At 35.5% G+C, this 26,971-nt stretch overlaps 1 protein-coding gene across 2 annotated transcripts; it reads right to left on the reverse strand.

Moving 5' to 3' along the window:
* Window positions 1-25,906, reverse strand: LOC147386538 (TLC ATP/ADP transporter). Of its 2 annotated transcripts, XM_086422378.1 has the most exons (13): window positions 25,600-25,902; window positions 20,429-20,593; window positions 17,306-17,404; window positions 17,058-17,192; window positions 16,864-16,932; window positions 16,695-16,791; window positions 16,481-16,583; window positions 14,290-14,500; window positions 13,829-13,942; window positions 1,744-1,875; window positions 1,448-1,528; window positions 580-696; window positions 1-337 (listed from the first exon to the last, which is right to left on the reverse strand). In XM_086422378.1, the coding sequence occupies exons 1-13, from the start codon at window positions 25,699-25,701 to the stop codon at window positions 251-253; spliced, it is 1,512 nt and encodes a 503-aa protein (XP_086278504.1). In that variant the 5' UTR covers window positions 25,702-25,902; the 3' UTR covers window positions 1-250. The 2 variants fall into 2 exon arrangements, with proteins under 2 accessions (XP_086278504.1, XP_086278505.1); XM_086422379.1 differs by lacking the exons at window positions 1-337; window positions 580-696; window positions 1,448-1,528; window positions 1,744-1,875 and adding an exon at window positions 1,899-5,274 and having other exon boundaries at window positions 25,600-25,906.
* Between the last annotated feature and the right edge of the window lie 1,065 nt (window positions 25,907-26,971).

Below are 26,971 nucleotides of genomic sequence, written 5' to 3' on the forward strand. Positions count from 1 at the left end.
TTTCAATAAAGATCCCCAAGTTAATTTACTTTTGATTAATAGGTAATAGTGTTGGGACACTTAAAAAAAGGGTAATAAGGATGTGGAACAAAATGTACTCAAGACATCCGCACAACTGTGGATGGCATAGTACTTCAATGCTACCCCAATATTCCAGTCTAAACATGGGCATTGTCATGGGTCTAGTCTGCAACAAATGTAAAACGGGGGCAAAAAATAAACCACCACCTCATCCTCTTTACAAAAATCTTTAAGGCATGGAGATTGCCTGAATCTTGGCTAAGTATGCTTGGCGACATCCCAACTTGAATGCGATGACTATCCAAAGGAAACAGACCTGAATAACAACACCAAGGGAACGGACATATTTTAACTTTTCACTTAAAATATCAAGAATCATCCATACAACATAGGTGAAACATATTTGAGACTCCAACACCACCTAATCCAAGTGACACTGTTAACTTAGGGATGATGGTTGATATGAGAGAGAAGAAAAATCAGAGGTTGCAGATATTAGTGATCAATATATCAGATTTGTTGAAGAATTATTAAAGGATAAATGTATATTATACGTACTGGCAAGGCATAGAGAGGGACCATTGATATTCTCATATTCAGAGTGCTGAACAGAAGCTTGTACATTATTGCAGCAGTAGCATCTCCAAGTCTTTGAACAATTACATCAATGCATACCTACAGAGACATAATATTTTGCTTAAAGTCATGAAGAAACCATGTTTTATAGTTCTTGCCAAAACTTAAAGAGGTCGAAACCCTTTAAAAAGATGGAACCTTAAACATAAGAGACAAAGATAACCTTTGCTACGTCCATAGTCACCAAGTCGGGATTCGGGAATAAGTCGGCAAGGGAAAAATTAGGTAAAATCAGAAAGAAATCGAGCTAGGCATAAGTCTGAACAATTGTTCATATTAGGCGTTCTCATAGTATACCACCAAATCTCATATTAAAACACAATAATTTATCACCAAACCCATGTATAGATATCATCTTTGCATCCACAAGAAGTAACCACAAGTCCACAACACATTCAAGGTTTATATGATTCAAAATATAAAAATATTCAATGTCCTCCTCACTTGCATCCTCATTATCTAATGCTTCATCAATAAAGTGGTCACCATCATCTTCATCAAGGTCATCTTCTCTTACTTGTGCTTCAATTTCATCTTTTGTTTTAATTTAAACTTAATCATAAAGTTCACGGTTTAATCAAGAAGTTCATAATTTAATCGTGAAATTTGTAGAATCCATGATTTATTGAAAAAGTCCTGTTTAAATCGGGGAAGGAAAAAAGTCATGATTAAATCATGACTTCTTCAATAAGTAGGAGAATTTGGTGATTATGGCTACGTCTAAAACGACCTCTGCTTTTCATTCTCTGCATTTTGAACGATAGAGAAGATCATTAAGAGAATCTATTACCTTGGCCTTGTATTTCTCATCCACTGAGACAACAGTGAATAAAAGTTCCCTTCCAGGTCTTGCTAAAACGTATGTAACCACCTGCGATGCAACAAAAAGGCAAACTGATCAGTTCCACTCAATATTGCCACGTCAGTCATGGCACCTTAATTGGATTGAATTGTCTCCCATATTGAGTTGATATTCCCATGGAAAGAAACCAATTGTAGAAGGAGAATTAACTCTAAAATTTCCCTGAAAAGCAAATTTATTCTGACAGATAAAAGCATGAATTAAAACAGCTCTAAAACACAAACCTTTCGCACAGTCTCAGAAACAGCAACGACAATCCAGGTTGGCCAAACAGCAATAGCAACCATACTTGAAAAGGCAGCACAAGGAGCCGAGCAAATAGCAGTAGTAACCCCAGCAACTGTAAGTATACGCCCCTGTAATAGTAGAGAAAATAAGTAGTTGATTAAAATGAAGAATCTATTGTCACAAATATTTAGATCACTTTCACTGCATTTGCTTAACGAGTAAAATTACAACTAACTTCGGCTACAAGCCTATAACAAAGGTTTCTCATCAATTCGTTGGTCCTTCGCTTTGAAGATTCACAAATAGGTTTCAGCTTGCATTTTTTGCAACCATCAAGCTTGCTCACCACATATAATTCCTGGAACTTCTTTCAGAACAATTTCTGAGGTGTTGTACATGATTCAAGTTGCTTCCACTGCTAATGACACGGAAGATGTTAACTGGCCATGTTGTCAAACAACTGCTACATCTTCATTGATTCTTCCCCTTTGGATTTAGTCATTATCTTTGTAACCATAACCGTAGTTAAGCTCAGATATGGCAACTAAAGATTTTACTTTACAAAAATACAGTGGTGGCCTCAAAATATGGCAACTAAAGATTTTACCTTACAAAAACAATTGCACCTAATTCATTTTTATCCTAGAATCCTTTTTTAGTTTCTATTTCACTCTGTTTGTATCACATTATTTCTATAAATATTAGTTTAATAATAGATTTTAAGGAACATCAAAAGGGCAAAACAAACCCTTTACTAAGAAGTATAATTTAAAAAAAAAAAAATACTTGGTTCAATAAAACATGATTATGGTTATTATTTAAACAATACATTTTTTTTTTAAAATATAGTTTAAATAATAGAAGGGAAAAATAGGAACAAAAAAGAAGGATTTTGGAGAAAAAGGAATTGGGTGCAATTATTTGTGTAAATGCAATCTTTATCAGCCTTATCCATAATTGCAATAATTTTCAAAAATATATCCTTTCCGTACTTTTCCCAATTAAAACCAAGGGATGATCTTGTAATGGCTCTTATTAAATCATTTTTCAATTATTCACAACTAATACACAAATTATTTCGTTAGGTCCCAAAAATTCATCAATTATTCCAAACTTTGAATTGAACAACAATTTTCTGTTTTTTTTTTCTAAACACTAGAAACTGTGTGTGTAGTACACATGTTTGAATTAAATTTTTGAGTTTGAACCAAACTTTATTCAAACTACATTAAAAAAAAAAATTATAATACTTGATTCAAACTTGTTTTACAGGGAGACCAGGGTGGTATCTCGAAGGTTTGCAATGGATAGATTTGGATAACGATTGTGTTGATTTCTTCATCCATTTCCAAGTTTCTCTTACATCAGCTAAGGTATGATGAGATTCCTCACTAAATCTAGGAATGTTAATGCATGTCCGAAGACCTATAACATAATCCTATCGTGTGGCATATCTGGAAGGATTCACATAGAGAAAGTAAATAACCAAAAAACCTAGAGCAAGCAGTAGAGGAGAAAGAGAGGAGGAGAAGAAGATTAGAGAGAGAAAGCCAAAAACACAACAACAACTGTGGTATGGTCTCTCTTCTCTTTATATTAAATTCAACTAATAAAGTATGTAGGGCCCACATACATAACATAAAGTGGGCCCCATAACATAAAAACCCACCACAAGTTAAGCAAAACCTTATGGGTTGTCACACAACACACATAGAATAGCCCTAGGGTTGTTTTGTATGAACAAAATTCTAATACTCCCCCTCAAGCTGGAGCATACATATCAAAAATGCCCAGCTTGGTCATGAAGAAGAAAAAAGTACATGAAATAAGGGCTTAGTGAGAAAAATCAGTCAACTAATCACTCGACTTCACATAGGGTGTGACAATCTATTTACACATGAGTAAATCCTAAACAAAGTGACAATCAACTTCGATATGCCTGGTGCGCTCATGAAAGATAGGGTTGTTAGCAATAAAAATGGCAACCTGATTGTCACAATACATCTACATAGGTAATGGAACATCAACGCCCATGTCACGAAGAAGAGAATGAACCCACATCTCAAAAGCAGTGTAGGTCATTGCACAATATCCATCTTCAGTATTAGAGCGAGCCATAACGTTTTTCTTCTTACAAAGCCAAGTAATAAGATTTTCACCAACAAATGTGCAATAACCAGAGGTAGATCGGTGATTAGAATGAATCCCAGCCTAGTCAACATCAGTGTATCCAAAAATAATCAAGAAGGATGAAAGGCAGTGCAAGAGACCATTTTCTAAGAGCACCCTTCAAATAGTGTAGAATACGACATATATCTTCCCAATGAGGTTGTCTAAGGGCATGCATAACTGACTAATCACTCCCACAGCATAAACAATGTTAGGATGAGTAACTGTGAGATATATTAGCTTGCAAACCAATCGCCAATGCCTCCCAGTGTCCTAAAAAAGTTCTCCTTGTTCAGCATCAAACTTGACAGAATGATCCATGGGAGTATCAGCTGGATGAGATCCCAAAGTACCAGCTTAGATAATAAATCCAACACATACTTGTGTTGGCATAGACTGAGTTCATCCTTGGAATGTGCAACCTCAATCCCAAGGAAATAACAAAGAAGGCCCAAGTCATTTGTATGAAACTGAATACCCAAATAAGCCTTCAACTAGGCATTACCAACAAAGTCACTACCAGTGACAATAATGTCATCCACATACACAATAAGAACAATAATACCTGATAGAATGCTGAGTAAATACAGAATGATCAGAGTTGGAATGCTGAAATCCATAACGAAGCACCACAAAACTAAATTTGTCAAACCAAGCACATGGAGACTGTTTCAGTCCTACAACGCCTTATTCAACATACACACAAGATGTTCTTTTCCTTCAACTACATAACCTGGGAGCTGATCCATATACACTTCCTCGTGTAAATCTCCATGAAGAAATGCATTTTTTATGTTTAGTTGGCAAAGTGACCAATTAGAACTTATTGTGACAGATAATAAAATTCTAACGGAATTGAGGCAAACAACAGGTGAAAAGTTTCACAGTAATCCACACCATAAGTCTGAGTATACCATTTAGCCACTAATCGAGTCTTAAAGCGATCAATCGAGCCATCAGGTTGATACATTACCGTGTACACCCAACAAAAACCAACAATAATCTTCTTGGAAGGAAGAGCGGTGAGGTCTCAAGTTTGATTTTGATAAAGGACATGCATCCATAACAAGTTTCCATCTAGAAGAAGTCAAGGCATTAGGAATAGAAATAGCAAACAACGAAAATGTGAAAGAACAAAAAGTATAGGAAAGGCAATGGAAAGATACAAAATTAGAAATAAGATGGTTAGTGCAGGAACGAATACCTTTCCGCAAAGCAATAGGTAACATGGAGGATGAGGGCGTGGCGGGAAAAGGTGGGTCCTTAGAAGAAGCAAGAGAGTCAAGAGAGTCAAGTGAGGGTTCGACTACGGTTGGACCATAAGATACAATTGGATGATGCTTAGAGCGTTGATAAACCTGTAAACGAGGAAAAGAAGACACTGGAAGATGAACAATAGGCAAAACTAAATCTCCCCGATAAGAATGAACTATGAACTAGATCAAAATTGCATTGACAACCCAAAGTGGAGAAAAATGAAATCGACTTTAAAAAGGTGACATTAGTACTAGTATAATATTGATGTCCTACAGGATCATAACTGTTGAATAATTCTGTTTTATTAGACTTTTTTAGTCTTTTGTCCTTTTTAGTCTTTTCCATTTATTAGACTATGTAATTCCCCTTTAAAGCCTAATTAAGGCTAATCAATTAATTTGATCTTCTTTTTCCTCTCTTAATTTTACCTTGGTATTAGCCTCCCCCCCCCCCATTTTTTTTCTACTACAAACTCTATCGCCCTCCTCCTTCTTAAATCTATACTCTACACCTCTCGTCTTCAATACATATCACTCTTACGGGGGATCCTGTTTTGCTCCACACTCTAATCGCATCATGCGATAGGGTCTTGAGGATTGTTTGAATCCCTACGGCAGTAGTGTAGCCACCATCAAGGGCTGCAGCAACATCAAGTTTGCTAGTTGGTGTTGGTTAGGCCTAAAGATGGCATCTTGGACCTCCACAGAGGCTTGCGATGACAACAACTTGGCTGTTTGCTGAAGACTAAGGCAGGCGACATAGGTTTGGACCTCCACAAGGATTGGCGATCACAGCAAAGCCCTGTTTGCAAGCTTGCGATCACAGCAAGGGTGCTGGTTGAGGGTTGTACTCACAGCAGTGTTGCTGTTTGGGGCGGGCGATCACAAAAAACTGTTGGTTTGGAGCCTGCAATCACAACAATGTTGCTGTTTGGGGTGGCGATCACAGAAAACTGTTTGTTTGGGGCTGCACTCACAACAGTGTTGTTGTTTGACGGTTGTAACAACAGTAAGTGACTGTTTGAAACTTACCACAGCGACAGAATTGATTCTTGGTGCCCTATGATTGAGTTAATGCCTGCTTGGGTCACCTACAACCGTGTTTGATTCACCTTCCACACCTCTTACAATCGTGTATTGTCATCTTTAAGGTGCTGTGATCATTTATTTTTCCCTCGTGATTCGTCCCCTCTTCTTATTTGAACTTTCTTCAAACCAAAGCATACTGACTATTTGATGGCCTCCAAGACATCTTCTTCTTCGATCATCAGTAATAGTGGTGGATCGAGTGGTCTTCTCTCTCATTCAACTGACTTTCCAGGCATTCAAATTACCACAGTGAAATTAAATGGTCCCAATTATCTTCTTTGGGCAAGATTGATTAAAATGTTCATTGGTGGTAAAGGAAAGATCGGTTACCTCACATGGGCAGACAAACAACCTGCACCGACCAACACTACTTACTCCAACTGGTTTGCTAATGATTCTATGGTCCATTCTTGATTAGTTACATTTATGCAACCACACATTGCAACGGGTTTTTTGTTCTTCACGACAGTAAAACAGATATGGGATTCCGCAAAGAGCATCTACTCACAACGTCAAAACATTGTCCATATTTTTAACTTAAAGCATGAGATTTCCCGCCTCTCAAGGTGACTCTTCAGTCACCATATATATATCACAACTACGTGCTCGATGGGAAGAGTTGACTTTCTATTCCTTGTCCTATGCGTGGAAGGACCCTTTTGATAAAGGATTATATGCGTCGATTCTGGATAAGAATTGAGTCTTTCAATTTCTAGCCAGTCTTCGGGATGAGTTTGAGCATGCGAGAGTCCATTTATTGGATATGGATCCGTTTCTGTTCCTATAGACAACGTATTCTTATGTCTTAGCTAATAAGAGTCACCGCATAGCTGCTCTACCTCATTCTTTAGGAGACCACTCCACCATGCTTGCTCGCCTACCTTCTCCATAACCTCCCAATGGGTCTCTGCCTACACATCAACTACATAAATGTGATCATTGTGGAAAGTTGGGTCACGTAAAGGCCTGCTGTTATGATTTTCATGGTCATCCTAATCAGCAATATCAACCGTTTCATTGATCTTCAGTTCATGTAGTCTCTCAGTCAACTACTGATCTAGTACTTCCTTCAGCTACTACCTTCTCCTCGGATACGGTATCTTTATCCCAGGCTAAGCTTGACAAGTTTAGGAAATTCTTCAATCAGATGGGGACTTCATTTCAGTCAGTCTCTACTTTCGCTCATTCAGGTACCTTTGCATCTGCACACGGTGTTTCGACCATTTCCTCCCCATGGATCATTGATTCTGGTGCCTCAGATAATATGACCGGTACGTCCTCCCTATTCAAAACCTATAGTGTTTGTTCTGGTCATCGCAAGGTTCGCCTTGCTGATGGTTATTTGTCCTATGTAGTTGGTTAAGGTCTATTTTCTGTTACACCTTCTTTATCCTTAACTAATACACTGCATGTTCCTCAACTTACTACTAAATTTATATCTATTAGTAGCATTACCAAAAATTTGAATTGCAATGTAACTTTTTATCCCTCTCATTGTGTCTTTCAGGATCTCCGGTCGAAGAAGACGATTGACACTGGACGTGAAGTGAATGACTTGTATATCTTGGATGCACCCGGTTCACCTAGCACTCATTCTATTTCTTAGTTTAGTAATAATAATCAGTCTAATAAGGCTCTTGTAATACGTTGGCACTTACACTTAGGCTATATTTCCTTTGGATATTTGAAACACATGTTCCCTAGTTTATTTCATAATAACAATTTACTTGATTTTTCGTGTGAAACTTGTTAATTAGTTAAACATGTACGTTCTCATTATCTTATTAGTATGAATACTACTGCACCTGCTATGTTTGACCTAATTCACTCTGATGTGTGGGGTCCTTCTCTAGTCACATCCACTCTCGATTTTCGCTATGTTGTCTTGTTCATCGATAACCACAGTCGCATCACTTAGGTCTATCTTATAAAACACAAGAGTGAAGTATATGGGATCTTCAAGCAATTTCTTGCTATGGTTCATACCCAGTTTGGTTGTACCGTTAAGACTTTCCATTCTAATCATGGAAGTGAGTACACCTATAGTGAGGTTTTGAAACTTTGTTTAAAGTCTGGCATTGAGCATCAAATGTCCAATGTAAAGACTCCTCAGCAAAATGGTAGATTAAAAAGGAAAAATCGTCATATTCTGGAGTTAGCCCGTGCTTTTTCTGTTGGCAAGAACGTGCCACAATCCTATTGGGCCGATGCAATTCTTGTTGCTGTTTACATTATTAATCGAACCCTCTCTCGAGTTCTTCAATTTGCCACGCCCTTCTCTCAGCTCCATCCGGATCATCCTTTATTTCCACTCCCTCCACACGTGTTTGGGTGCGTCTGTTTTATTCAAATTCTTGACCAAACTCATACTAAACTTAACCCCAATGCCATAAATGTATCTTTTTGGGTTATTCCTCTACCTAGAAAGGATACCGCTGTTATCATCCTTCTTTTTAAAGGCGTTTCATTTCTTGGGATGTTTCCTTTTTTGAACATACCTCATACTACAATGGGTCAATTGACATTCAATCCAAGTGGTTTCCTCTAGATTCTCCTAATGATGATCCCTCTCCCTTGTAATTTCCTCTTCCTATGCCTATTCCTCCTTCTCCACCCCCTGTTAGCTTGTCACCTCTTTCATTACAGGTTTACTCTCAGCAATCACGCAATCACACAATACGACTATCACTTCTATGCCAGACCAGCTCGCTTCCTCGCTTCCTCGCTTCTAGCTTCGCCTGGTACCGTCCCTTGTGATGATCGTCCTATCATCACTCGCAAATATAAACGCACTTATTCTTATCCTATTTCTAATTATATATCCGATTTTACTCTCTCACCCTCCTATCAGAGTTTTCTTACTTCTGTTTCTGTTGTTTCTCCTTCTAATACTGTTGCAAATGCTATTGCCCATCCTAAGTGGCAAGCAGCTATGATTGATGAGTTGAATGCTCTTAAAAAGACTCAGACTTGGGAACTTGTTCCTCTTCCGCCTTGGAGGAAGGTTGTGGGATGTCGTTGGATTTCGTTGGATTTTCACCTTTAAGTATAATCCTGATGGTTTTATTGCTCGTTATAAGGCACATCTGGTGGCAAAGGGTTATGCTCAAATTTATGGGATTGATTATCAGGAGACATTTGCTCTGGTTGCCAAAATGACCACTATTCGAGTTCTCTTTTCTATTGTCGCAATCAGAGGGTAGCCTCTGTTTCAGTTAGATGTCAAGAATGTATTTTTCAATGGTGATCTTCATGAACAAGTCTATATAGTCCAACCTCCTGATTTTCTCACACCTGCTTCTCTTGCACATATCTGTCATCTTTGTCGTTCTCTCTATGGACTGAAGCAGTCTCCTTGCACATGGTCTAAGCGCTTTACTAGGGCAATCATCAGTTTGGTTTCCATCAGAGTTGTGCTGATCACACTCTTTTCTTGCGTCACTCCAAGAGCAAAACTGTCGCTCTAATTGTTTATGTGGATGATATTGTCCTTATTGGAGATGATAGTACTGCATTACCAAGGTCAAATCCTACTTAGGACGTCAATTTGAGATTAAGAACCTTGGCCATCTTCACTATTTTTTGGGTATTGAGGTTGAGTGGTCCCACTCTGGTATATTTATTTCTCAACGTAAATATATCCTTGATTTACTCCATGACTCCAATCAGCTTGGTTTTCGTCCCGTTGATACTCCTATTGAGCAAAATCATAGGTTGGCTAATTCTGACGGGGAGTGTTTGTCAAATATTGGCCAGTATTAGCGTCTTGTGGGAAAATTGATCTACTTGTCTATGACTCGCCCCGACATTGCATATGCTGTTAATGTCGAAAGTCAGTTTATGCACTTGCCTCGAACATCTGATCTTACTGCTATCTATCGTATTCTTAGATATCTTAAGGGGTATTCTAATTGAGATATTTTGTTTAATAATCATGGTCATCTTCGTGTTGAGGCGTGGACAAATGCAGATTATGCTGGGTCAGTGATTGATATATGATCCACTTCGGGGTACTGTACTAAAGTTTGTGGCAGCTTGGTAACTTGGCATAGTAAAAAGCAAGATGTGATTTCTTGATCCAGTACTGAGTCAGAATACAGAGTTATGACACTTGAAGTGTGTGAGTTGTTGTGACTCAAGACCTTACTAGCTTACTTATGTCTTCTTGTAACAGCCCATTTTTCAATATATTGTGATAATAAATCAGCCATTAACATAGTAGTAAATCTGGTTCAGTATGACAGAACGAAGCATATCGAAGTTGATCGACATTTCATTAGAGAGAAGATTGTTTCTAGGCAAATTTGTACTCCATTTGTTCCAACATCTCAACAACTCGGCGATATTCTTACTAAAGGTGTTAGCAAAACCACCTTTGAAGGTGTCTTGTCCAAGTTGGGCGTTGTTGATATCCATGCACTAACTTGAGGGGGAGTGTTGAATAATTCTGTTTTATTAGACTTTTTTAGTCTTTTGTCCTTCTTAGTCTTTTCCATTTATTAGACTATGTAATTCCCCTTTAAAGCCTAATTAGGGCTAATCAATTAATCTAATTTTCTTTTTCCTCTCTCAATTTTAACTATAATAACGATAGCCCTTTTGCGTCCTAGAATAACCCAAGTAAATACACTTAACAGAACAAGGAGACAACTTATCATGGCCAATCCCAAGAATGTGATCAAAGGACACACCCAAAAACATGCGGGACAAGGGAAAAGGGCTTGGCCTTAGGACATAAAAAAGAGAACGGTATCTAGTTACCCAAAACAGGCTTAGGAACTCGATTAATGAGGTAACAAACAGTAAGAACGCCATCGTCCCAATAAGGTTAGGAACAGGCATGTTAAACAATAAGGTGGGAGTCACATCCAAAACATGACGAAGTTTAAATTCAGCAATGCCATTTTGTTGGGAGGTATGTGGATAGGTAGTCTGATGGATAATACTATGGTCTCTGTAGAAATCAGACATACAATTTTGAGTATATTCAAGGGCATTGTCAAAACGAAAAATTTTAACACAGCGTTCAAACTAAACAAATATATCATTATAAAGAGTTAAGAAAATTTTGGATGATTCAGAATGGTCTTTCATTAAAAAACACCAAGTCATTCTAGAATAATCACCCACAAAAATGACAAAATAAGAAAAAACACAAGTACTTTTTATTCTTGCAGGATCTCAAATGTTCGAATGGACTTTACATCAAAAGGACTCAACTGACGACTCTCTAGATAAGAAGAAAACTACTACGACGATGCTTGCCAAACTGACAAGCCTCACATTCTAATAGTGAAATAAAACTCAATGTAAGAACAACTTGACACAACTTCTACAATGATGAGTGACCCAAGCTATAATGCCACTATAGAGAGAGACGACAACACTCAAAGTAGGAATTTACTTATAACAGTCCAAAAAATACAGCCCATTCTGTTCATGCCCTAAACCAATCACCTTCTTCGTCTTGAGGTCCGAAAAAACACGAGACGTAGAAGAAAAGGTTACAGAACAATTTAGTGATTTTGTTAGTTGACTTACAGATAGAAGATTAAAAGAAAATTCAGAAAAAAATATGCTAGAAGTGAATATCATGTTATTGGTAGGGTGAAGATCATCATTGGCAAAGACAAGATTTGAAGAAACATCAGCTAAAACAATATGAGATTTAGATAAGGCGAAAATTAGAAAAGATGGAGGAGGTATCCGACATGTGAGCACTGACACTAGAGTCAATAATCTAGGAAGAGGAAGAAGATTGAGCAACTACACAAGCAAAATTACCTGTATTGACCATAGTGGTTGTTGGAATAGATGAAGGTGAGGATTGACTTGACAAATTTTGAAGGATCTGACTAAGTTAAGCAATAAGATTGTCTTGAGACTAAGAATCAGTAATCGGAGGTTTGGAAGCAGATGGTTGAGTGACAGATGCAGTGGACAAATCAGCAAATGCATTGTAGGCATAGTCAGGACGTCCCCATTTGTCCCAACAATAATCTTCGGTATGCCTTGTCTTACCACAATAGTTGCATTTCCAATTTGACCTATCAGTACCACGACCCCCACGAGTTCCACCACGGCCACTACGATTACCACTACGACCACCACTGCTAGTACCGCTGCGTCCACTACCAAGAGTCCCACGAGTACCATCACTAGTGATTTAGGCATATGAATCCTTAAGAAAATGAGCTGAATGCATAAGGGATGTTATTTGAGGGCGAGAATATGCATTCGCTGTAATAGGAAGCCGTTCACTAGACAGAATATGATCCTTGAAGACATTGTACTTTGAGTTAAGACTAGACAACAACAATGAAACTTGGAACTCTTCCCCTTGACATCGTTGAATTTCCAAATCATTGCTCATAGGTTGATAGAGCAGTAGTTCTTCCCACACACCTTTCAGATTGCTATAATGTTTATTCAGGGGTTTATCACCTTATTTGGTAGTGAACATGCATTCAAACAACTCAAATACCCTAGTCTCATTACTCTTTTGAGAGTACATCTCTACAAGAGACCTCCAGGTCTTTGCAATATCAAGGAGACATTGGAAACCTTAGATAGTTCCATGCTTAACCAAAGTCACGTCATAACTAATGAATTCTCACTCCACCAATCTTCATAGTTCTTTGAATCCTCAGGAGGAAGATCTTTAATAAGGTACTTCGCTTTCTTTTTTGCTCGTAGGAATACCTTTATAACATGGGACCAAGAATAGTAGTTATTTCCATTCAACCTTACCGAAGTAATTTGCTTGGATGAATCCTCACTTGAAGAGCTACATTCATCCATTAAAACAACTACGAAGATGAGCAAACACACAACGAGGGCAACAACCGGTGTAAAGGACACCTAAGAGGAGTGAAAAGGGTAGGAAGCGCAAAAAAATTCCACCGATTTGGGATAAATCAAAAACCTAATTTCGGCCAAAAACAACTAACCTAGACACCACCCACTACGATTAAACCGTTTAACACGTTTGAAAAAAACAGCACCACGCAGCCCCAAAATTCAATCACAACCAACCACAAGCACACAACCACACCCTAAATACACATCTAGGGTTTATCTTGCAACACCACAAGGAACCGAAGTTCTTTTCACCAAAAAACTGCAGAAATAAGGGTTTAAAACCCAAAAAAAAAGTAAGAGAAGAAAAAAATGCTTCACTCTGGTACCAAGAAAATAACCAAAAAACCTAGAGCAAGTAGTAGAGGAAGAGAAAGAGAGGAGAAGAAGAAGATTAGATAGAGAGAGCGAGAGACAAAAACACAGCAACAAATGTGGTACAGCCTCTCTTCTCTTTATATTAAATTACACTAATAAAGTATGTGGGGTCCACATACATAACATAAGATGTGCCCCATAACCCAAAAACCCACCACAAGTTAAGTAAAGCCCTATGGGCTGTCGCACGACACACACACACACAGCAGCCCTAGGGCTGTTCTGTACAAGCAGAATTCTAACAGAAAGAAAACAATTTTTACCACTTATTTGCATTGTAACTTGCAAGGAAAGGTAAGAACATGCCCAGTACCATATAAAAGTAGCATACCGTTATGGTAAGTTGTCCAGCAAGGATGAAGACAGCAATGAAGCTATTAATCTGAGCAAACAACCTTCTTCTCTCGAGAGGGCTCACAACAGTCATTGCAATCACGGTTACTTTCTGCCATTGCAAAACTAGTTAGTAGGATCAGGTGGATGGGAGTGGGAACAATAGCATAGATCATTTCTTTTACCTTCGTTTCGGAGAGACTCTGAATAAAAGGCTAAAAGAATATAAGAAAAAAAGATATAGCAGTCTAACCATATCAAATATGAAAGATATATAATAACATTGCAGAAAATATATGAAGTTCTTAAGTGTTTTTTTTTTTTTTCCAATATTAGATATTTGTGACAGTTCTATTACATGATTATTGGTTTTATTGGTTAAACAATCTTATCGATGAATCAACAACAATGCAGTGTATAAATTGAAAGGGCTATATTAGAAGAAAATGCTTATTATACCTGAAAATAGAAGAAGGATGAGACGACTGCACTGAGCCATAGGAACAAAGACACATAGATTAGGTAAGTTGAAGACATTATCTGTCGCAGACCATCTAACATGACCAAAAGCTGAGGTTTCACCATAGAGGTAGGAGACCGAGGTGAGATTCCTGTACGAGCAGGTCTTATTTGTTCATCAGCCTCAATTTTTTGACCTTGATCCACTTCTCTAAAAGAAAAACCAGCTAAAGTCAAATACCAAAGAGAAGCAATAAATACAACAAATATAAAACCTGTACACTGCAAGTCAATACAAGAGACCAACTAGAAAAACCTAAAAGGACCAGTATACCCAAATACGACATTCAATTCAAAGAGCACTGAGGAAATCCTTAAGCCATATATTTGAAGAAAAAAAAATTTATCAGAAGCAGTATATTTAGAAGTTTTACAAATAAAATAGTTTATGAGTAAAATTTTAATAGGAAAGATATATATATATATATATATATATAATAAAACACAACTGAGTTGGAACAATTGTGTGTGATACAAATGTCCCATCATCAATAGTTTTGTGGGTTAAACCTCCCATCAAGCTAGTGTAATGGGACCCACTTCATTTCCTTTATTCTTCCCCTCCTCTAATTTTACTATATTTTCTCTTCTAACCCTTTAATGCATTTTATTATTTTTCATCTTTTACCTATTTAATCTCAATTTTTTTTAATAAATCCCTCCAACTCTACTTTTTCCCACTTTTACTCCCTTTAACCGGAAAGAGGATGCCCCCCCCCCCCCCTAACTTTACTATATTTTCTCTTTTACCCTTTTAATCCACTTTATTGTTTTTCATCTCTTACCCCTTTAATCTCAATTTTTTTTAATAATACCCCTTTCATTAAGCTATAGTTTCTTTGGATCCACTTTATTTCATTTATTCTTCACCTTCCTTAACTTCATAATATTTCCTCTTTTACCTCCCACTTTATTATTTTTCATCTTTTACCCCTTCAATCTCAATTTTTTTATAATAATACCCCTCCAACTTTATTTTTTCGCTTTTACCCCCTTAACAAGAGAGAGGATGATCATGTCATAGGCACAAGTGAACTCTAGTATATATATATATATATATATATAGATATACATATACCTACCAAATATTGATAAAAAAGAAAGTAGAAAAGAACTTATATTAAAACCTCGATGCCACTGCCTATTCTTTTCTTTCTTTTTTTGATATCGCAGTGTTTCCCCCACACCCTTTTGGGATAGGACGAATCCTAAGGTTGCACGCCTCAGCCCCACCGAAGTTTCCAAACGTGCAACAAGGTAAGTTAGGATGCCACCAAGTTTCAAACACACAACCAAAGGGAGTAAGCCCTTGTCATTAGTTTTGCCGCTAAGCCATCCATCAGGAGGGGTGTCATTGTCTATTCAAACAAACCATCTCCCACCTAAACAAGAATTCTTCAAAGAAAATGCCCTTAAACTTCTTAAAACTTTTTTACATGAGACCTAAAATGCTGTTAATGACCTCTTGTAGAGTTTCCTACCCCCTCGAACATGTGGTTATTCCTTTCCTTCCATATAATCCAAAAATGGAAATAACAGTCAAACTCCATAAAATTATTTCTTTAGAGGTAAGGGCTGAAGTCCGCCAACTCTAAGGGAAACTACCAAATGCGGAAAGCACCAAAGATTATAGAAAAGGGACAGAAAATGAGACCATACTTCAAGTGAGAATTTACAATGTCTTGTTATCATGCCAGCAGCTTAAACTGCAATCTCTTGATCTACTAAGATTTACAGGTTATAGGAGTCATTTTATTTGTACAAGGCAATAATCTTTCAGTCTGCGATGACTCTAACATTATAAAGTTGACTCTTTGCAATAAATCAGTTTTAGTTGACAAACTGAAGTTTAACAAATTGATCTCGTCACTAATTTTATATCCACCCCTACTTTTGAGGGGTGTGCATTACGCAATCCACCCGGATACATCATAAATTAAGACTGATTAAGCCTGAAAAATATTTTCTCCTTATCATCATCAAAGCCTTGACACAAATTTGGAATAGGCAGAATGGTTCTTGTTCCTCCATTTAATTCTATCCTCTATTAATTCAAGTACTAAACAACTTCCCAATTGTTCTTCTCCCCATATGAAATAGATGAAGTGGAGTAAATAAATAAACAACTGACCTAATGGAATGAAGTTCTTCAGAATCATGGGGTGCATCCTGGTTGATGCCTTTGGATGATTGGGCAGCAAACTCCATCAAAAGAGCCGCAAAGAGGAGTAAAACTGAAAGGAATAACATAATAAAATTCAGTTCTCAGAAGACCCAAAAAAAAAAAACAATCACCAGGAACCTCAAAACAATAGCTTCCAGTTGACAGGAAAGGGCATACATACAAGGTCCTAACCAAGCCATTCCTGCGGCAAACAATGAGCCAAAAAGCTGCCCAAGTGTAGCACCGGCACCAATGAACCCAAACAATCTTGAACCTGACTGAATACGAAATACAGTTAACAAGAAATCCACCAATTCTCATTAACACTGCCTGACAAGACACGCGCATACCTCACTGTCCATCACATCAATCACTCTAGCCCATGTCGAAGAAATAGTGATAAGATTTAGCAAAGAAACCTTCAAAAGAAAAAAAAAATCAGAATTTCTGATTAGAAGAGCAATTCTAAGAGACACATAAATAACATTAGGAAGTCAAAATTAATCACTAATTTCTGAGAAACCAACAATGGTTTTAGTCATACCCAAAGGAACAAGGCAGTTCTAACTGAAATGTAATACCACCCATGACTGATCCAAGTTGGAGAATGTGAGGGACTGCCTTGGGTAACATTGATCTTCTGATCTTCTTTAGAATTGGAGGATTGAGAAACCAAAATCTGGAAATGATACACCAATTCAATACATTAGGAAAAAAGTAAAACTGAAAATACAACAATGAATAAGGAAATTTAACAAAATATATTTATATATTGTCAAAGTACGCTCTCACCTTGGAACCGGAAAGGGAGTATCCAGCTGACGAAGAGTGCCATAGAATAAAGAACACAACAAGGGACACACTAAAAAACCTGTGTATCAAAACCAAAGCCTGAAATTTCAAGAAGCACCTATCACACAAGGATATGAGAAGGAACACCAACAGAGGCAAAATGTAAGGATGAAAGAGAACGGAAGCATTATATATGGAGATATAATTATTGTAATTAAGGGAAAATTACTAAAAGAGGTTTAAATATTTTAATATTTACAAAAAAGAATATATTTTTTTCAAAAATTAGTGAAAACGAATTAAGTCGCTTGATTGTCTAGCGTCTTAGTGATTCGCTGAATGGTCCAACATTTTAATGTGTTAAAATTCATTGCTTTACCAAAAATGCCCTTGGAGTAGTTAAAACACTGGACTATCCAGCATTTTAATAAATTGCTTTAACAGGTACTTATAAAAGCACCCCACGAATTAATAAGGGCAACCCACACCATCGCCGAATGTTTTTGTCTTATATGGCTTAAAAGTTTCGGAATGAGTTGATTTTCGGTGAGGATGATCTCTATGATGAGGAGATCATCGTCACCGAAAATCAGCCCATTATGAAACTTCTAACCCCATCAAAACAAGTTCAAGAACCGTAAATCGTCCATTGTTTTTGTAAACCAGTTTTGATGGGGTTACAAGTTTCGGAATGGGCTGATTTTTGGTGAGGATGATCTCCTCATCATAGAGACCATCCTCACCAAAATTCAGCTCATTCAGGCACTTTTAACCCATATAACTCAAAACAATTCGGCTATGGTGTGGGTAGCCCTTATTAATTTGTAGGGTGCTTTTACAATTACATTTAAAACGCCGGACTGTCTAGCGAGTTACTAAAACGCTAGACTGTCCAGCGACTTAATTTGTTTTTGGTAATTTTTGAAAAATTAGATTCTTATTTGTAAATATTAAAATATTTAACTCTTTTTTAGTAATTTTCCCTATAACTAATGATCAGACGGCTTAAAAAACAGTATCACCCACAGCTCAATAGCCATACAGGATCAAGATGCATCACATTCAAGATCCTAATTAGCAATCTGCTGTATTACTCGTGTTCACTATACAAATTTTACCAGCTGTAGATGTGGGAGTTGAGCATATAATGTGATTGAATTTTTCCAAAAAAAAAAAAATTGGAAGATTTCATGGATTTATGGATCTGTCCATATTATAAGCGTATTATTCACTTATTAGGGGCATTGTTGAATAATGTGTTAGGAGGCGGCAGAATTTTTATACCAGCTGCCAACCTGATACAACACTCCTCCTTTACCCTGGATTTGGACTAGCAATATAGTGTAAATCAAACAATACACAGGATACCTTCAACCAAATCAAATGGAGGAACAGGATTAGTTTAGACGACCCCAAATCTTTGGGATAAGGCCTCGACAATGATGATGTTTAAGAAGAAAAGAGCATTCAAAGTTGTACTTACTATCGGGGTATTAAACTCATGAGAGATACTGCCATACCATGGAACTATGGGAAAGAGTAGTTGAACAACAAAGGCTAAGATAAAATGAATATATAGGAGAACCAATTTGGTTTTATGCCCATAATGACAAATTGCATACCCCATGATGGCATATGTGATTATATGCCCAGACAGAGCATATGCGCACATGCAGTTGCATTTGATAATATATGTGAACCCACTTTCAATAACAGAAGACTTGGCTCTGGATAGAGTGGAATGGAGGAACAATACTCATTTAGCCGACCCCAAAATCTTTGAGACATGGTCGTCAAATGTGATGGCATATGCAGTCACATATGCCATTTTTGATTAAGACAAAACTCATTAAGGCATTCCTCCAACTTAGACAAATGATAGAGAAGTATAGAAAAAAGTAGAATAATCTTCGTATGACTTTTATTCACTTACAATTACAGAAATCATATGACAAAGTACCTAAAAAGCTAATTTGATGGATTAAAGGAGCCCCAAATCGACACAAAATAATTAAGAACGTGTGTACGAGGTTGGGACTAATGTGAAGGCAAATGGAGAGGTGATGAATGTGTTCCCAGCTAAAATTGATTTTCATCAGGGATCAGCTTTGAGTCTGTATTTGTTTGATATATTTATAGATGAAGTAACTACTCATATTCAAGAGCACATACTTTAATGTATATTATTAGCGAGTGATATACTATTAGTTCATGAGACAAGAAAGGGAAGCAACACCAAACTAGAATTATGGAGAGAGGAGTTAGCAGTCCAAGGGCTTTAGAAAAAGTAGAACCCATGTGGAGTGTAAATTTAGTACTGACACCGAAGAGGTTAAATGTCCAGTAAAAAATGATGGCTTAGAAAACACTGAAGTGACCACTTTTGTAATCTCGGATCTATTATGCACAAGGATGGAGAGAGTGAGGAAAATGTTACTCATAGAATAATGGTTGGATGGTTAAAGTGAAGGTGTGCTTCTGGATTACTACGTGACAGACTCATAGGAATCGAATTAAAAGGAAAAGTTTATAAGACAGTAGTAAGGCCAACGATTCTTTATGATGTTGACTATTGAGCAATCAAGAAGTATCATGTTAATAAATCGTGCATAGCATACTTGAGGATGTTAAGAGAGATTGGTGGAAAGATTAGGAAAGATAAAATTATAAACAAACACATTCAAGAAAATGTAATAATAGTTCCAATAAGCAATAAACTAAGAGAAGATCGATTGAGTTTGGGCATGTCCAAAGAAGCCAATTCCAATTCTAGTTATAAAAAAAAAATATTCAAGTTGAAGGACCTAAGAAAGCGAAAGGAAAAAAACCAAAAGAACATGGACGGAGATGGTCAAAGCATATGTGCATTGTTTTCAAATAGCATGTCATTGCACAATATCATCATAAAAATATTTTGTGTTCTACTAATAAGAATTGAAAATAAATTAGAAAAATTGGGAAATTTTTTAATCTATTACAATAATTTTAGAAAATACTTTTGTAATCTTTTTATTTTCAGTTTCATTATAATTTACTGTATCTGTAGGTTTAATTAGTTTGTAATAATGCACAAACACAAAAAACAAAAATGTAAAAAAAAGCATGAAAGTAAATTTTTCATACCTTCTCTTTGGAAAGGTGAGGCAATGAGAAGATTACAGTCGAAAGAGGGGCAGCAACTAATGTGAGCACTAAGGAACCCATGAAAAGCCCAGGGAGGTTCGTTAGGCCTAATGATATTGCACCTTCATCACGTAAAGGAAGAACGACAAAGTACGCACTCAAAATCTGCTCAAAATCAAACAAAGATCAGAAAATTAAACCAAGATTAGAAACAAACAGAACACAAAAGACAAAAGCAATGCAACACCCTAAAGCTGGCTGTACTGGACGAAGGTACAGTGATAGAAGCACCTAATTCTTATCATATCAAAAGAAGCTCAAGTTGGAAGGCCAAAAATTCATGAACAAAACCCTAAAAAACCTGCAATTTAAAAACACAGAAAAACGAGAAAATTCGACAATACACTTGAAAACTCGAAAACAAACCTCTCCATAAAATTGAATCTATTTCTTGTAAGACAAGAAATATACTTAACACAATAACAAGAACCTATTAATGCAGAATTTAAACATGCTTCTCACAGTATATTTATAGAATCGATTGAAACTAATAACATCTCAAAAGCCAAATATTTATATGGATTTGAAATTAATCGAAGAGGAAGTTTAGAGTGTACGTTGGATTATTGGAATCAAGCAACAAAACAATGAGCAATTGATCAAAGTCCAAGTAATTAAACCCCTTTGGTGAACCGATTATCTAGACTCACCTTCTTCTCTTTTTCTCTTATTAGGGACAACTAGGGTTTATTTGCGATTAATGGAAATTGCACACACAAAAGAGGAGTTGAACATAGTAAGTTTCGTAATCCATCAAGTTTACTTACTAAACATAATGGAGAATAACTTTTAGAATTCTAACTTAAATAGGTTTCCTTGTTATTATTGGCTTTCCTTTTGATGATAAAATCCATGGTTCCTAAAACAGTTTTCTATAAAATGTGGAGAGGCCAATGGGCCACACGGACCGTGGGTCCAACATTCTCCCACTTGGACCATTAAGTCGATTAAGATAAGAAAGGTTATTTTAGATGAAAACATTTATAATTTTCCAAAATGGCTCAATTTGGATTCCATACTTGCAATATTTTTGAAAATAGCCATTAATTCCAATCCACCAATGCAGGCAATGATGGTTGTATGCCAACAATGTCATACAGCCTTTCATGTACCACACCATTCGATAATGTTTCCTACTATAGTCCATTAATGGGGAAAAGTATACGTGTAGGTTTTCTCCTAACCAATGTAATGGCTTTGTAACTGCCTTGTCAAGACATTTCCTATTGTCATACATCCAAACATAACAATGCCAAGACAAAATTGAGAATAGGAAAATAAGAAAACAATGGTATTGTGCAATCAATAATGTCAATCATTAAACAAGAATCAAGCATCACCATATGCATCATGCATTGTTCAAAAAACCCATCATAATAACATATTCCCTATATATCTTCGATGTTAACCCCTTTGTCAATGGATCAATTATGATAAGAGTGGTGCTCAATTTTTTATTTTTATTTTTTTTGAATGTCGCTTAAATTTTCAATTAACATTAGAAGTTTCTAGACTTTTTCTCTAACAACCAAGTTTAACCTCCATGCGCTTGGCACCATTAGAATTCTTTTCATTCATAAATAAGAAAATTGTTGTGGTTTTACGTTTTTTTTATTGGTAAGCATGTTGCTAATGAGTTCAGTAACTCGGTGTTGGCAGGAAGACTTTATTGTGGTATTATCACAATATATCTTCAGCGGATTGGCAATAGAATCAATATCACTCCCACATGTTGCCACCATTAGATCACTTGTCATTCTTATATAAGAAAATCGTTGTGGTATTATCACAATGTATCTTCAATAGCAATAGGGTCAATGACATGAAATCCCAAGATAAAATTCTACAATCATAAAAAATGACTTGTGGCCTCAAAACACATCACAAATCAGCCTCTATTGTAGATGAAACAATAATATTTTGCTTCACGCTCTTCCACAAAATGGTCTCACCAGAGAGTAGGAATATGAAACCAAACTTGCATTACCAAAATTATCCCTACTAGATCGACTTGTGAAGCAGTACGAAGCGAACTAGTTCGCAATACGGGCTTTACTAGCTTTGTAATATAACAAACCACATACTAGCCAATTTCAAAACCAACTAATCCGATTTGCTGAACATTTTAGTTGGGTTTGATGAACATAAAGGCGAAGATACAACAAATTTTTTGAAAAATAAGGTAATGCCTCATCTTCCTTCTCCATATATACAAATAAAAGAGACTAAATGTCTTCTACTTCATAAATCATCTAGAAACTCATCTTCCTTCAAAAGCAATCATCTTTGGAAAAGACATTTCTTCTCATCTTCAAAAATTTAGGTAAGTAATGCCTTCAACACTTTCAAGTCTCAATTACATTACATGCTCCATTGATCCTTTCAACGAAGCTTTTTTAATTGTTTTGGAAGGTGGAGATATTATTTCATTATAGGCTTTTTTTAGAATGTTTCTGAAGTCGGTCATCGGTCATTGATGGATTGTAATATTGGCTAATCTAAGAGTATTGATAGGTAATACACAGATTTGAAGTTGAGTAAAAAGGATCACCACTTTTCTTTTTTCTTTTTTCTTTTGTTTGGAAGATGGAGATACTATTTCATTATAGGCTTTGTTTTGAAAATGTTTCTCGTGTCAAACATCGATCATTGATGGATGATTGTAATATTAGTTAAAGTCTGCGCGAGTTTTGGTAGGTAATAGACAGATTTGAACTAAAAAGGATCACCTTATCAATCAAATTGATTAATTTAAATTCTTACTCTTAAATGAAAATCAAATTCTAAAGAGAAGAGGTATGTTACAAGTGGAAAAAAATGGTAGATATCCTTCTAGTTCTACCAATATCTTACACAAGGAACTAGATATCACTGCTTGAATGTTGTTTTTCCCCCAAACACTTGATCCTCATGATGGGGCCTTTCCAAACCATAAGTAAATTATAACCATTAAATTCAACAAGTGGTCAGACTTCAGAATCAATAACTTTGCATCTAATACTCGTTTATATCCATGATTTAGTGTGAGACTTCATTTGCTTTCCAGGATCCAGATCATGTTATCTAATTTTAGCATGATTCTTACAGAGAGAGAAAGGGAGATATATGGGTTTACACTGTACGCAACCTCTAAAGGAATCTCTAATACTATCAAGCTATGACACAAAAGTTTCATAAAGAAAGCTACTAGCTAGTAAAACTTTAATTCGAAAATTTTAGTGTTCTAATGTTCAATTTATTTATTCATAAACAACCATCACAAAATCCCTCTCATAGAAGAATTTAATCTCTTTCATATGATTGAATCTTGGTCTGCTTTTGGTGTTTGGATGAATGGTAGAAATTTTCTTGTGTTTTTTCATATGAATGGAATGTAACTATTTCTTAATTAAATGGGTCATATATTATTGACTTCTTTTTATTATTATTTTTAATTATACTAGCATTTTCTTTTATGAGACATGATTCTCATTGGGAAAAGAAAGGGATCTAAAATCCTCTCAATATGATGAAGAACGTGTTTGTATATGAAGAAATTGAGCTTTTGAGCTTCAAGAAGATAACCCTATGAAAAAGGTTGGATCTAGTAGTGCGAAGGTTGATAAAACCTTGTGGAAATAAGCACATGTCCTTGGAGCTGCCAAAGGTTAAAGTAGTGGTGGAACAAAACTTGGTGATGCCTACATTGTAACAAAGAGTGGAGAAGTACTTATACACAAGTAGATGGTCCTTTCTTTTGAACACCACCTGCCTAACCTAGGAAGAAGGCTGATATATCAAGGAATGCAGTATTGTTGAGAAATCACATACTTCTTTTGGAAATAAAAAAAGATGTTGAAGCTGCTGAAAAACAAGGGTCATTCTCCAATTTAAAGATTCCATCATTGAGAAATGATTCTCATTCTACAAAAAAGAAAGGTTTAACAAAAGATTTTATTTAAGAATCAAGGAATGTCAAAGGTGAATGCAAAAATCTTGAGACCATTATGCACTTGTCCTTATTTTCTTGAAATGGCAATGACAATGAATAGTGGACTTAAGTGTTATAAGTTCCCATCATTTGAAAAAGCTAGGACATCATTATTGGACAATGAGAAAGAAATTTAGATAAAGATTCACTAATGGTAAGAGACACATGGCCAACCAATGGGTTTTATATAATCTTTAATGGGTGGACAAGTGTTAAAAATCATCATTTAATCAATGTTAATGCTACAAATAGGTAGGGAGAAATGTTTTAATATATTGAAAATTGTTTAGGGGAAGAAAAAACAGGAAGTTTTATTGCCTTTTTTGGTTTTTTTCTTTTAAAAACAATTGAAGAAGTGGGATAATCTAATGTTGTGCAAGTGCTCATTGATAATGCTGCAAATCATGTTCAAACAGAAACTAAAGTTGCACAAGTACATCCTCACATTCTTTGGTCCAAACTTTAAATTTGATTTTCAAAAATCTATCAAAAGAAACAAAGATCCGAGGTTGTGTCGCTTGTCTGATCATATCAACTATCTAGCTATTTCTCTAATAAAATTTGATTTATTAATCAAAAACCAGTAGCGGGATTGGTATTTGAAGACTTATTACAAATGTAAGGATATTGTGAAGTATGTTACTAATCATACACATAAATTAGATATTTTTAGATCGAATTGTAAATTAGAGTTTATTGAAAGAAGCTAAAACTAGATTTTCTTCACGTTATATATAATGTTAAAAGAGAATCATGGATGTAAGAAAAGGCTTCTTTATCTAACAATAGTGCCTGACCTCTTGGAAAGATTGGACTGCAAAGAGTAGTCAACCAAAATTGATAGAAAATAAAATAAAATTAGTGGATTACTAGTTTGATTGATACAGAAAATCACTAAACCAATATTTGAAATGCATTAGACTTTGTGACAAGAATGTGTCATAATTAATTTAGATAGATTTCCATATTATTATTATTATTATTATTATTATTATTGGCTTTCTTTTAATAATAGAATCCCAAGCTTACTAAAACAGTTTTCTATGAAACTAGGAGAAGCCATCATGAAAGAAACTACAGAAATAAGAGGATTATTAGATGCAGAGATCAGAAGAGTAGTAGTAGTAGTAATACAACTTACGAAGAAGAAACAAGAAGACGAGTGGAGCAATGCTGTTATCTCGTGTGGATGAACGGAGACGATTGTCGAAACGATCGCCTCTATGCGAGGCCGAATTATCATTTTTATTTCTCTCTGTTTTTTTTCTTTTTTTTCTTTTTTCTTACAGAGAATTGGATCGAATCAAAATTCAGAGATGAAGATCATCAAAAGCCAAGGAGAATCTGATTTACCATTACTTCTGAACTTCATTGTTCCCGTTTGCTATCCCATCTCGTTCTCTACTTTCAGCCCAATCAAATGGTCAGACCAGAAAATTGGGAGAAATGTTTCTTTTCTCATGTTTTTAAGGAAAAAATTCTAATGTCCAATGATCGAAATTAACGGATGAGATGGGAAGAAATTCTCCTTTGGGAAAATGATCCTAGAGATTCATACAAATTCTTAGAAATGCGTACTTATTGCCGCCCTATCATTAGTCTGACTCGATTTGATTTATCCGATTAACATCACTGGAACAACGATTTATCTGTATTTAAATTATTGATTAAAAGGTTTTTTATATTACACATATATAAAAAATTAAAAAAATATATATATATATATTTTTTTATAATTTTAAAAATTAAAAACGTAATTCTTAGACCTACTTGTGCTTGTTACACTACATATCATTATTTGCACCGCAAATGTTTTGCAATGAAAAATTTACTATTGCTTAGTGATCATTGGTAAATCTCTTAGGAAATCATTTTTTGTGTTTTGTTTATATTTGTGATTCAAAAATAAAACATAGAAATAATTTTAACTTATTAAATCTCATTAAAGAAAATATTCAAATAACAAAAATATCTTCAAGAACCAACTGCATTAACATACATTGAAATTAATAAAATATATTAAAATGCATAATGGAATTACACAAGTATCCATCATCAAAAATAAATATTCAAATACAAAAAAACCTTCAATACTTCTTACAACAACAAGCACATGAATTTACAAAAATACACATTAGATCATCTAATGTGAATTTTCTTTTTTTTTCCATGGTCAGTAACATGTCATTTTTCATACTGGGTAAAAATGTTGGACATGTTGGACTAAAAAATGTTAAAATAGAGATATCTTTTTAACAATTCTAATCTTAATTTTATATTTGCAATAAAAATTATATATATAAAAAAAATTGTCGACAATAAATTTTAACAAATCTACCTCGAGGTTTGTGAAATAAGATCACAAATGATTTTATTGATTTTGATGAAAACAAGAGTATAAATCTCAATATTTTCCTCTGATTAACAATTAAGTATAAAATGGTGATGTATGTAGCTTTTATTTTCTTCGGGGTTCGCGCTTTATCGATTTAGAAAATTATTTTGACGGTGAC

The sequence above is a fragment of the Akebia trifoliata genome, chromosome 14, assembly GCF_017979445.1.
Source record: "Akebia trifoliata isolate Shusen 1 chromosome 14, ASM1797944v1, whole genome shotgun sequence".
Taxonomy (NCBI): Eukaryota; Viridiplantae; Streptophyta; class Magnoliopsida; order Ranunculales; family Lardizabalaceae; genus Akebia; species Akebia trifoliata.

Bases quoted from the DNA above. Each gene is read 5' to 3' on its own strand.
- LOC147386538 (XM_086422378.1), bottom strand. From the start codon at position 25,701: ATGATAATTCGGCCTCGCATAGAGGCGATCGTTTCGACAATCGTCTCC. The intron at 20,594-25,599 runs GTAAGTTGTATT...GATTTTGAGCAG, and splicing joins CGTCTTCTTGTTTCTTCTTC to ATTTTGAGTGCGTACTTTGT. The intron at 17,405-20,428 runs GTATGAAAAATT...TTGAAATTTCAG, and splicing joins CTCACCTTTCCAAAGAGAAG to GCTTTGGTTTTGATACACAG.